The following is a 13,225-nucleotide window of genomic DNA, read 5'->3' as shown; positions in this document are numbered from 1 at the left end:
TTCAGTAATCTGACTTTCTAAATTTTATCTCAGCCACTGATAAGTTTTCAGTTAAATATGCAAACCAAGATACAATGGGCATAAGTTACAGTTACTCAAGTTTCATTTAAATGTAAGAGGAAATGTGCTAATAATAAGATCAATATGACAGTAGAATAACATGTTTAGTCAGGATATGGATACTTCATCTCTGATTGATTTTAAGAAGATGCTAGTTAACCACTCCTCCTGGATTGATTAATTAGTTTTTCTGCACATTGCAGAGGGTTGCAACCTTAAACACTCAAAGAGCCATTTGGACCTGTTTCCCACAGAAAAGAAAACACTGGGAACCACAAAACCCTTTTGACATCTAAAATGAAGATAACACTGCATATATTGTTTTTTACCTTTGTGTTATGTATAAAAAAAAAACTATAGTGTGTTGCATTTATGAAATCAATGAACAGGTACAAAGAAAACAAATTTTTATTTCTGCATGCAACAAAACATTTTGAACTCCCAAAAAAAGACGCTGGGTTGAAGTTTACTTTCAAATAAAATACTCAATGTCTGTAGAGGTGAGAGACAGGCAAAGGTCATGTGCAGAACACTGCCCCTCCAAAGCCTGTGTACCCCTCCTCTCTGTATCTATCTCATTCCTTCACATCACCATGGCGATGTGAAAGTGTGCAGGTCTGTGTGACCTTGCCTGTTTGATAACAGTGAGCTTGCCGACAACAAGATGAGATTGCCAACTATTCCCTGTTTCTGGCCTCTGGCTGCTATATTCTTGAGGATTGGTTGGGAGTTTAACCAATGAAATGCTATTGCCATGTAGAAACTTTTGCTTCTTGTGATCTGCTATAAAAACAATAAACTGCTACATGTGGGTAGCCATCTTTTTGCACCCTGCAATGACTAAGGACATATTACTACAAATGTCTATTTAAGTCCTTCTCATATTTATGAAATAAAAAGCCAGTACAAACTATAAAAACTACAAATAGAAAAAGAAAAAAGAAAAAAATTGCAGGGGGTGGAGGAAGAAAAGGACAGGAGAAAGAGGGGAAAAAATCTTTCTCATTCATCCCAACAGGTAAAAACAATTTTAGTAGCTTATCTACCATCTTTAAATACAGCATAATTATCCCCATACCTCATCTCTTAATTTAAAAAAAATCAAAATATTTATTAAATGTTCTTTACTAAAAGTCCAGTAAGGACAAACACATATATTCATATATATTTTTTCTCTCTTTCTCCCTCCCTCCCTCCCTCTCTTTCTCCATTCCTCCCTCTCTCTCTCTCTCCCTCTCCTCTCTCTCTCTCTCTCTCCCTCTCTCTCCCTCCCTTCCTTTCTTCTCTCTTTCCCTCTCTCTCTCCCTCCCTTTTCTTCTGCCCTTGGTCTGCCAGTTCTCTTCCTCCACTCAGTGTGTTTATGTGTGTGTGTGTGTGAGAGAGAGAGAGAGAGAGAGAGAGAGAGAGAGAGAGACAGAGACAGAGACAGAGACAGAGAGAGGGACAGAGACAGAGAGAAACAGAGAGAGACACTTGTGCTTCCCTTCTCTCTCTCTCTCTTTCTCTCTCTCTCTCTCTCTCCCTCCCTCCCTCCCTCTCCCTCTCTTCTTTCTGCCCTTGAGAGAGAGAGAGACACAAAGAGAGTCCCTACTGAAGAAGCGGCACCCTGGCGAGGGGAAGCAAGGGAAAGGCAAGGGGGGTGGGAAGGGAGCAGGTGCCATGGGCATCGCGCTGCTAGCAGAAGGTGGCTCTGCTGCAAGCGGCAGAGAAGAAATGGAGCTGGCCCAAAATATGAGGGATTATTTTTTAAAAAAAAATCAATTTAAATTGAGCTTGAATCCTGCAGGCTGCTTGGACGTACATTTTTCATGATGGTTACTTCTTAATGATGGATAACAGATCTTGTGTGACATTCCATTGGGGGTGTGTGTAGAAAAATGTTATCGTATCTCCCATCTGTGCCCTTTCTCAAGTTTTTTTCAGTTGCTGTTCCCAAGATTTGGGTTCCAGTTCCTATATCAACCATGTCATTCTTCTTCATGGGCACGAAGGACCTTACAGATAATCTTCAGACGAGGGAAGGAATAAGCCTGCGAATAATTGCACAATTCTGTGAAAGAAGAATGAAAAAGAAACTTGAAATAACACTCAAAATAATAATTTAAATTAAGATCAACAGATTTAGGATTAAAACTGATTCATCAAAATTCTATTTCAAATATGGCCTCCTCAAAGAAAGTATCTGAATAGATGGATATCTGATTTCATTTGTGGGAGATATAAAAATTTTGAAAGTTCATCAAACTATATCACTCAGTTTTGTGATGTATTTTTGTTTTTTTCAATTCCATTTTAACAAACAGAAGTACATAAATGTGACCTACCAGAAAATGCATTTACCAGAAGAAAAAGTAGCAAGGTGCACTCTTCAAATCTCTAGTCTCTCATGAAATTTACTTTTTTTTTTCTTGGAACATGTCTCATATACAAAGCTCTGGACTGCAGCCACTCACGACATTTTTCCTAAGGATTTTGATGCAATCCATGTAATATTTGGTAGCATTATTGGGAAATATGCTGAGTTTGAAGACTGGTGCTTCTTTTTGTAGTATATTTATTTGTCTTCCATGAAACCAATCCCCTGTGCCAAAAAGTCTGGGAACCTCTGTTCTAACACAGGAGTCCACAACCCCTGGGCCACAGACCGATACCGGTCCGTGGCCAGTTAGGAACTGGGCTGCGCAACTGGAGGCATGCAGAAAATCTGCAGGGGTCTGGGTAGGAGTGGGAGAGTGGTGGGGCAGAAGCCAGCTTGCTCAGTGCAAAGGTTCTCGAGCGGCTACACTTGCAACTGACTTGCAACATATAAGCTCAGTGTCCTTCCTCCACTTCCTCCTCCTGCTTCTTGTGCTCTCTCTTCTTCTGCCTCCTCCTCCTCTTTCTGCTTCCTCTCCTTTTTCTTCCTCCTCCTCTTCTTTCTCTCTTTCCTCCTTTCCTCCTCAGCACCCCAGCTGGGCTCGTGCTCCCTTCGTGCAAGTCTCCAAGTTTGCAAGGCAAGCGTGTACCAGCCCAGCTTGCAACCGGGAGCTTTCCAAAAAACTTGTTGGAGGGTGATCCCAACCCAAGGTATATGTTTGTGAGGGTGTTTTCTCAGGGTGCAAATAGCAAGGAGAAGTTCTCTCTCATTTACTTTTCGTGGTTTAATTTGGTATGTGTGTATCTGTGTGTTCACACTCCTTTCTTCATGCAGCTCTCATTGCCACTTTTTGTCCTCTTTTTTCTGCTACATCAATTTTTTTTTTACCGCTGCATTGGTTGAACAACAACCATGCTTTTGCAGTAGGATGCCCTACTGGTATCCAGGGTCCCCAAGGAAAGGGTTGAATTTCCTAGTTCTGTGCTTTAGCCACTGATACCAACTAAATATATTTCTCAAGCTAGATTCTGCATCCTTTCTTCAGTGTTTTTTTCCCCCCCAAGATTCAAATTTTCCTTAAATCCTATTTGTGATAGAAAATTAAAGAAAAAAAAAATATACCATATGTCTCACAAAATATTGGATTTTACACAAGCTACTATTAAGGTATACTACAATATCTGGTGGTACACCTTATCAGTAACATGTAAAATCCAAACATTGTAAAAAATGTCATTTTGGGTAAGGTATCATTGTAGGAATATATTTGTTTATCTTCCCTTTTCCAGGTAATATTCTGTGGAACTTAAGATCCAACGTCATTAAAAAAAAATTCAAATACATAATTTGAATCTTCTTGTTTCATGGTTGGAAATCTAATATTTCTGGACTGTGAAGAAAAAAAATACAGGAAGTTATTTCATGTGAGTCAACTACACTATTAAACACAATTTATATATTATACTTAAAGTTATTGACTGAAAATTTCAGCTAGGTAGAATTATACATCCAGATCCAGTCTGGATTTATTTCAGAACGGAATATATTTAGCCCTGTCAGATAATTATGAAACCAAACTTCTTTTTTTTCCAAAATTGAAACTCATCAGTGAGCAGTCTGCACCGTGAAATAGACCTATATTACAGGGGTGTCAAACAACTGGCCCGCGGGCCAGTTGCATCATCACATGATGCAGAGAGTTTGACATCCGTGTTATATTAGAAACAGTGTGGAAAGGCTGGAGAATAATTTAGGAGCTCAAGTAAGAATGGTTCAGTCCAAAACAAAAATCATAATTTGACAGCTAAAAAAACCTAGGATAGTTTGTTTACTTGCTATGCTGTCCAGAATCCTGTGTCCTTCATATTGTAACATAATTGTCTCTGAGAAAATAATTATTTTTAAAACAATAAATACTTTGATTTTTTTTCAATACAATTTGATTTCTGCACAGATCGTATTTTATTCAAGTATTAGTATTAATTACAATTAGAAATGCAATCTTAAATGAACTAAGTTACTACAATTTTAAACATCATGCATAACCAGGGTGTCTTCTTTTCAATCTGCTTTGATAGCAGAAGGATGTGAAAAGACCCGAAGAGGGACTTTAGAAAGAAAAAAAGTTTAATGATACATATAATTATTAAACTTTTTGAAGTAAATAGAAGGTGATTTTCTTAAGAGCTAGATAATGTTCCTAGTGTAGAAAACGGTGAATGTGTGGCATTAGCCTGATTCTATTCACAAGAGGGAGTTAGTGAGGCTTCTTCCATTCATCTACAAAAAGGTAACGTGTACTTCAATGAATTGTTTCTCTTCAGTTAACTGTTGTGCAGTCTATCTCACTTGATTTACACCACTTCCTTAGGCAGACGGTACATTACACTTATGTAAGATATTTCTTATCTTCGTGGATATATATATATGTATGTTAAGTGTGGAATAGTTTCAGACAGAGAAAATTGCTTGTATTTTTTTCTTAACTCCATCTTTAATGAATAGAATTTGCTTTAGATTTTTTTTTACCAAAAAAAAGAGGCATTTGAAGAATTTACAGTGGAGAATATATGGCATTCTAGCATTTACTTAGTTACATGGTCGTTGAATAGTGTTTCTGAATTACTATTTGATAACTTGTATGGTAATCTGGCAGTTCTCATGTTCATGATCATGTTATATTCCCAATACATTCCCAAAATGAAAGTGTAAGACATCTTCTCTCAAAGACCGTTCTTTCACTGTGATACTGGTACTAATTTCACAGCTAAGATGAAATCCTGCTCTTGGGACATTGTTGGCAAATTTCTCTTCTTTCTAGAGAAATTCACAGAATTTGTCTTTTCAATTTTATTCTTTACAGAGGAAAAAAAATAAAAATTGGAAACACAATTTATGTCCAACTCTACTAATTTTTAACCATATTTTTCTAAACAATGAACCTCTTATTGTGCTTAATGATTTGAAAAATGGAAAATTACTTACATTTTTGTAAATCAGTTCCCTCATGTTACCATGGAAAAATGAAGGCACTTACAGCACAAATCTGTAACTGCCTGCAGAAAACTCTCTGAGCTGAATTAAGCTTTCTAAGAAGTAACTGTGTATCATTTAAAGGATATTTTGGAACTATATAACTCTATAAATGGATGTTTACCTACAACATATACAAACTAATCATATCTATGCTTATTCAAAAGAAAATCTACTGGAGTTCAACAATATTTATTTCCAGGTAAAAGTGTGTGGGATTGAGAACAATGAATTATAGGTTTTTATTTTCATGAAAGGCTAAAGTGATCAGGCATAAGATCTGTAATATGCAAATCAACAAAACTTACACATTCATTTCCTTTGAGATAAGATCTCCTTGCACTGTGATCTACAATTGTTGCTACCATTAATCACAGGGACTCTTAAAGATAGGACTGGCAGAATCTTCAACCAATCCTTCAACCACACCGAGCCGTCCATTTCACCAATCCAGATTAAACTTCTGCAGGTATGATGAAGAAACTAGACAAGTTTCAGCTTGATATATTAGGTTTTTGTTTATGAAGTTGATTTAATTTCATAAATTTTAATTTATGATACTCTGCCTCTTAGAAATAAATCCACTGATTACAAGGAGTTGGATTAGATCTCATTGTTTTTTCCTCTAATAGGAATTATCAATATGATTTTTGTTGCTGTGTAATAGATACAGAATTTAATGTAGTCTTTTTTTCTAACCTGATGTCATACAAGTAAGTTGGAATCCATTAAAGATCATCATGCTGCACTTAATGGATTTTTCTCCAAATTTTAGTATCCCTAGGAGTAAGATTTATATAATGCAAATCAACATTGATATATAGGTAATGAAAAGGAAAATAAGAGGAACAATGAGATGAAAGGGATATGCAGAAGCAATAAAAATAAAACTGAATTGCAATTGTTAATTATATAGTGTAGCATTATTCTTTAAACAATGCTGAAAGCATAAATATCCTGGCATTTCATTAATTGTTTGATTAAAATGAGTAAAACTTGCAATAGTATTTTAAAAAATATTATCTGAGATCAATATATTTGTGCTATGGTAAAAATTCAGAAAATTAAAACAACTGTAAAATTAAAGGAAGAAAGAAAAAGATCCAGAAGCAGGTGAATATAAAGTGTGGAAAAAGCATATTCATAAATTCTGGAACCAATTCTTTACATGTGAGTAAGAGGATCAGATTTTTTTTAAAGTGAATTTTTGATCTGCATGCGTGACTAGAAAAAAGATAGTGAATACCTTATTGCTTCAGGGCAAGATAATTCTTAATCTGGCAGGAGATTGTATAAGATAAGAGAAATAGAAAATTAGAGAAGATTGCAACAGGAGTTGGACAGGGTTGATTATTCAATAGAAAATGTAGCCTCCTCAGCACAAAGAATCTGAAGTTCAAGAATGGACAATATTTTATTAAACTAAGGACTATGAACGGGTGAATGTTCAAGTTCTTCAACAGTTTGCATCAGATCAAGTGGCAAAAACTGGTCTCATGGTCTGCAGAATGAAATCAAGAAACATCCAGACAAGGTGCTGAAACATTATAATCAATTATAATATATATTTTTCTCTTGCCTTGAACAAACTCCATCTGCTTCTAGTAAGGCAGACAGAAGTATGGACATTTTTTTTTTTTTTTGTAGTAGCAAAGCCAGATTGTGTACTGTAATCCAGTGACTGAGGGAATAGTTTCTTCTACTCAGGAATGATATTAGAGCACTGGTAATTACATTGTTCAGTCTGAAATTTCTGTTTTGGCTCTGAAATGCATATCTTCCAAATCTGTATTTTTTGTGATTTTTTTAAAATTATAATACAGACAGTCTAGTTTTATGTATCATCACTCTGAACCAATATCACTGAATTTAGTGGGCCTTCCAGAATAAGCATGTGTAAGATAGCAACCTTAATTCCTCTGAATAGAAAGCTATGAATTCCCGTGCTGACTCCTTAATCTTTTCATTTAGGTTTCCAATGATGTCTATCACTGAAGCAGCCAGCATCAGCATGGAATCTTCTTCATTTATTGATTATGAATATGATTATGATGGTCCTCAACCATGCATCAAAGATGGAGTAAGGAACTTTGGATCATTGTTCCTTCCTACTCTTTGCTCACTGGTCTTCTTGCTTGGTTTAACTGGCAATACTCTTGTTGTCTTGGTACTACTGAAGTACAAGAGGTTAAAAAGCATGACAGATATTTATGTACTCAATCTTGCCATTTCTGATTTGCTTTTTGTTCTTACTCTTCCTTTTTGGTCTTACTTCATGGCTGATAAGTGGGTATTTGGAGATACTTTATGTAAAATAGTCTCTTGGACCTTCCAGATTGGATTTTTCAGTGGAATCTTTTTTATCATGCTCATGAGTATTGATAGGTATCTTGCCATTGTTCATATTGCATTTTCACTGAAAGCAAGAACTGCCACTTATGGCAGTCTTACTAGTCTTATTGTATGGCTAGTGGCCATCAATGTCTCTGTTCCAGACCTTATATTTAGCTCATCAGTAAATGGCTATAATCGTACTGAATGCAAATTAGTGTACCATAAGAATAGCACAGCATGGAAACTCTTTGCTTGTATGGAAATCAACATATTAGGCCTCATTGTGCCCTCCATCATCATTTCCTTTTGTTATGCAAGAATAGTTCTGACCTTGCTACACTGTAGAAATAACAAGAAAAAGAAGGCAGTGAAGATGATCTTTGTTGTGGTGGTCGTGTTTTTTATGTGTTGGACACCTAACAATGTTATACTTTTTCTAAAATGTTTGGATGATGTGGGTATTCTTGGACAATGTGAAATCAGCAAAAATTTGGACTATGCAGATCAGGTGACTCAAATCCTAACATATTTTCACTGCTGTTTGAATCCAATCATCTATTTCTTTATGGGACAAAAGTTCAAGTTATATATCAGATTGTTCTTCAAAAACTGTGTTCTTTCAAAAATACTTTGTAAATCCTGTGGGTTCCATGAATCTTTCTATTCTGAGTCATCAGGTTCAGGTTATACTCAATCCACTAGCGATGAAGAGACATTCTGAAATCTAAAACACTTGAAGTTGAACCAACACAACAGAACAATGACAACTATGATATGCCAACAAATAAGCATGGCTTCAAGTAAATTTTTAACATGGAAAAAGAAAAGCAGCCCATCCAACTTGGAAACATAAAAGCTATTTTGCCTTGGATGCAGCAATTACACAGAGCTTTAAGTCTCAGTATACATCAATTTGTCATTTCAGTCCTATGGTCACATTTCTGACAAAGATGTGAACTCTTTAAGTTTCCTTTCTAGTCATGGCATTAGGATACTTGTTTTACATATCTTTTGCTATCTAGGAAGTTTTTTTTTTCTCTTTTCAGAGTTAAGATAGCTTCAAATCAACTCTGCAGTTCACAAGTTTGGGTCCTCTGAGGCAGCAGATAAGCTTGGAAATAACAGCAGTTCCAAAGATTTTTCAAAGTGGTTGTGTCAGTTGTGAGCAGAATTATTATCTTCAGTTAACTCTTTATCTTCCTTTAGATGTCTCTTCAAAGGCAATTTTCATAAACCCCAGCTAAATAAATAAATCTCAGAGAAAGTTATGGATCGTTTGCCATGGCTAACACCCTTCCATCTCAGCATAACTAGTACAGACAAGGGGTTGGAAGTTTTTCTTTCCCTTCTTACCCCAATTCCCACAATCCCTTGTAACAGGGAGATATCTTAATTTCTTGCAAACTAGATAGTCCAAGAGTCTATCATTATAGTTTATGCTTGTTGAATTTATTTTAGAGGCTGTATCTATCTGAAAGCAGAAAAACATATCTACTTTCCTCTTTCAGGGAATTAAGATTACTCAATTTCTCATATGTAATTACAACATGTAGTTACATTTCACAAAATGTAGGCCATGTTCCTTTCATGAGAGTGCTGTACAGATCTATTCATGCCTTACTGAATTGAAATGAAGTATACAGACATATCACAGTATTATAAGTTACTGCATGATGCATGCAGGAGAACCTTGGCCATGATGCTGATCTTCACTTTCTCCTGTTGACAGGGACACTGAACTCTGCCTATCTTATTCACAGCTTATACTATGATTTTGCAGAATTCATTATTTTAATGTCAAACACATAACCTCCTGTCATGTTTTCAGATAAGTATAATGATATTATATTAAGTTAGTTTTAGTTTTTAGAAATCATTTAATGTAAAGCCATTTCAAGTAATAACACCATTAATACTCAGCTTTTTAAATGTAAAGAACCTTTGTTTTTTGTGGGCACTTGAAACTTAAGCGCTGTATTACTTAACTGTCTATAAATGTTAATAGAAGAAATGTATTATTTTCTGAAGAATGTTTTTTAACATTTCTATTCTTTATCTTTTAATGATAAAATAAATAAATATCTTTTGTGAAAGATTTATCAATGACTTTATACAAATTATATGAAAAAAATAGTCATACATCACTGGCAGACAGAAGTAAGGATGTACATCACACTTGATTACAGAAAGTATATGTCGTAAATTTATAGTGAGAACTTGTCTTTGCATGCATTAGCATTTTTTACTGGTCAGTAGTCAGAAGTCCTATGATGCAAAGGAAAATGTTATTAACAAAATAAGCATAAAAAAGATTGTAGTTGTTGCAGTATCTAATATATAAATATCAAAAGCAAGTGTTTTCCTACTCTAAGAATCATTATCTTGCAATTAAGATTGGTACAATCTACCTAGCATTTTTTTCTGAAAATGTGTTTCACTACTAAGTTAAATTGATTATGACTTGCCAAAAGTATCTATTTCATGCCATAAAGCCATTTAACATTGCCATTTTTCCTCAGTAAGTAGATAAAATACCAGCCCATTTCATGCAAAGGATGTTATGCCATTTCATACAGTTGTCACAGTGACAGTAAATGAACTTTTTTCAGTGTGTTGCCTTCCATCTAAGTTGTATAACTCCCATAATTTTTACTTAGCAAATACATAGGGTATAGTTGCTGAACTCCACAGGGTTTGAAGTCGAATATAATTCAGAGGGCACCATGTGGGGAAAAAGAACCACCAGGAATCTTAGTTTACTGTAGTTTCCAATAGATACATTAATTGAAGAAACATGGTCTTGATTTCATGAAATGGACCAAATGTTGCCCAGTTGGTGAACAACTATAAGTGCCTTCACATATATACTGTAGCCAAGTGGTCTCAAACTTTTCTTCACCATAGACCTGCTTTAAATACCTTGTGTGGCCATGGACCACGACCATGGACCACAAAGATTCAATATTTAAATCATAACTTTTCTTCAAGTCTTTGCAGACCTTGTGATGACATCGCATTCCCCTCAGGGTTCTGCAGATCACAGATAGAGAACCACTATTTTAGCCAGTTTTCATGTTTTATCTAAGGCTATATATGTGATTAATACTAAAAAATATATGCTTTCTGCTGTTTTATCAATAGCAACAGAAATTTGTTATTGATTAAAAATGAAAGAAACTATCTCCCATTTAATGTAAAACTTGATTATATTACTAATTCAAGTTGATCAGAGAACAGTTTGGAAAGGAAAAAATGACCCAGTTTGATTGTACTAAAAAAATTATAGATCAAAATACTTGATCTGGATCCTAGTTTACAAAATGGGGTTGCTTCATCTATGAATGTTTTGGAGTCTCACCAACTGCTTTGGGATATGAATGTAAATGTGACAACACATTGGAAGTCCAATCTCTTTTTTTAATTATCAATTACAACCTATGTCAAGATGATGGATTTCAAATGACTTGAAAGGATGGGTGGACTTTCCCTTTTGGTTCTGGAAGTTTAAGAGAACTATACTGTATTGCCTGAATTGGATGGAATACATAGGCAAAGTTGATCTTTTGAACAGATAGTATCCAGTAAATATTTATGAATAGGTTTGGGAGCTTTTGAATGACAATAAACTTTTTAATTTGGGAATTTACAAAAACATTGCAATATTTACTCTCCTATATGTTTTGGGAGGGGGTAGTATCATTTTTATAAAGATAACAAAGAAGTAATTACATAAACATGCAAATTATCAGCATCATAAGCATAAATATTTTTGTGGAAGGAAGACAGGAATCATTTTTCCTAATAAATATTTTAATTTCCTTCCTCTTCCTATAACTTTATTTTTAAACTAAATCCCATAAATTACCACAATTTCCATAAGCAACAATCTGGGGGGAAAAACAGTAAATGCAAAATTAACAAAATAACAGACTTGGAAAGCACCTTGGAGGTCATCTAGTCCAACCCTCTGCTCAGGCAGGAAACCCTATACCATTTTAGACAAATTGCTATCCATCTCTTCTTAAAAACCTCCAGTGTTTAAGAACCCACAACCTCTGATTAATCCACTGATTAATTGTTCTAACTGTCAGGAAATTTCTTTTAAGTTCTAGGTTTGTTCTGTCCTTGATTAGGGAGTTATGGGTGAAAATGTATGCCTTTATGGATCCTGTTCCATTAACTTCAGAGTTATGAAACAGAAACAGAGTAGATAGCAAAGAATAGTGGAACATTTTTTTTCAAACAAGCTCTGAATTTATGCTGCTAAGTTCCAAAGATTCCACCAAAATCAAATTTTTGTCCTCTGAAGAGAGAATCAAAGAGCAGCAAACTAAGGTGACCAACCTTCCTCCTTTAGTGAGGACAGTCCTCCTTTTGTGAGTTCTGTCCTCCCTCAAAAAGTGTCCTCCTACATGTCCTCCTTTTCGATATTTGAAGACTAATCTGCAGGGCTTTTTTTCTCATAGAACGCTCAGAATGGCGTTCCGGCACCTTTTTTTGATGGCTTTTTTTCAATTTTTGCATGAGCTTTGCTACTCCCTCTAATGGCTTTCGAGAGCCAATAGGAATTGCTGCTGAGCGCGCCAAATTGCTGCTGAGCGCAGCTGGCAAACTTTGCACATGCAAGTTGTCTGCAGCGAAGACAAATTGGCAGGAACTTTGCACCCCTCCCTGCTACCCAACTACACCATTTCCTAGTTAGTCCCGAAGATACCTGGAGGAAACTGGAGCGGCGATGCCACGGTAACTTTCTCTTGATCTTTGGTCTTGCTAGGGCAATAATGGCTGCGAGCGCAAGAGGCAGGGGCAGTGGGGCTGCTGTGGGCAGGGTGTGGCAGCGGCCAGCTGCCCCCTGTGCTGTGGGAGCCGCGGGGCCCGCTCTATACAGGGCTGCGCAGGGTGGGTGGTGATACTGGCGGGGCAGCTGCAGGCAGGGTGTGTCAGTGGCAGGCTGCCCTCTGGGACCGGAGCTGGCACGGCTGGTGCTTTGGAATCCGTGGGGCCCACTCTGCATTTATCATATTATAGTATATTCTGTATTATTGTTGCAATGAGTAAAATGTTTCTTTTATGTACAATAATTTTTTTTCTTCAATTTATTTGTGTCCTCCTGTTCATTGTAAAAAAATTGGTCACCTTAAGCAAACACAAGACGTACAACATACTGCTGTGATATTATGCACTGGGATTGAGAAGTCTGTGACTGAAAGCATTATGTTCTCTTTTTCTCCAACCTGGCAATTTCCTTTATAAACAGATCCCTTCCCCCTTGGGGCATCATCTCTTGCTCAAACTCACTAATGAAACTCAGAGAAGTTTCAGAGAAATTTCTGTGGTTTTAGCTTAACAGTCTTTGGCTCTTATTTGCCAAATCAAATGTACACACTGCTTCAGATCTTTCAAAAGAAAGGTGGAAAGGCCATTCTCTTTTGGAGTTGGTTA

General features: G+C 36.0%; 1 protein-coding gene across 5 annotated transcripts; it reads left to right on the top strand.

The window, feature by feature from the left end:
• Positions 1 to 536: 536 nt before the first annotated feature.
• CCR4 (C-C motif chemokine receptor 4) lies at positions 537 to 9,882 on the top strand. Of its 5 annotated transcripts, XM_039336966.1 has the most exons (5): positions 537 to 1,078; positions 1,974 to 3,126; positions 3,706 to 3,840; positions 5,827 to 5,918; positions 7,421 to 9,882. In XM_039336966.1, the coding sequence occupies exons 3-5, from the start codon at positions 3,781 to 3,783 to the stop codon at positions 8,502 to 8,504; spliced, it is 1,236 nt and encodes a 411-aa protein (XP_039192900.1). In that variant the 5' UTR covers positions 537 to 1,078; positions 1,974 to 3,126; positions 3,706 to 3,780; the 3' UTR covers positions 8,505 to 9,882. The 5 variants fall into 5 exon arrangements, with proteins under 5 accessions (XP_039192900.1, XP_039192902.1, XP_039192904.1 ...); XM_039336968.1 differs by lacking the exon at positions 1,974 to 3,126; XM_039336970.1 differs by lacking the exons at positions 537 to 1,078; positions 3,706 to 3,840 and having other exon boundaries at positions 1,645 to 3,126.
• The last annotated feature ends 3,343 nt before the right edge of the window (positions 9,883 to 13,225 follow it).

The sequence above is a fragment of the Crotalus tigris genome, unplaced genomic scaffold, assembly GCF_016545835.1.
Source record: "Crotalus tigris isolate CLP2741 ecotype Arizona unplaced genomic scaffold, ASM1654583v1 scf7180000017666.379230911805:20528666, whole genome shotgun sequence".
NCBI classification, from domain to species: Eukaryota; Metazoa; Chordata; class Lepidosauria; order Squamata; family Viperidae; genus Crotalus; species Crotalus tigris.
This window is presented reverse-complemented; position numbering and strand designations above follow the sequence as displayed.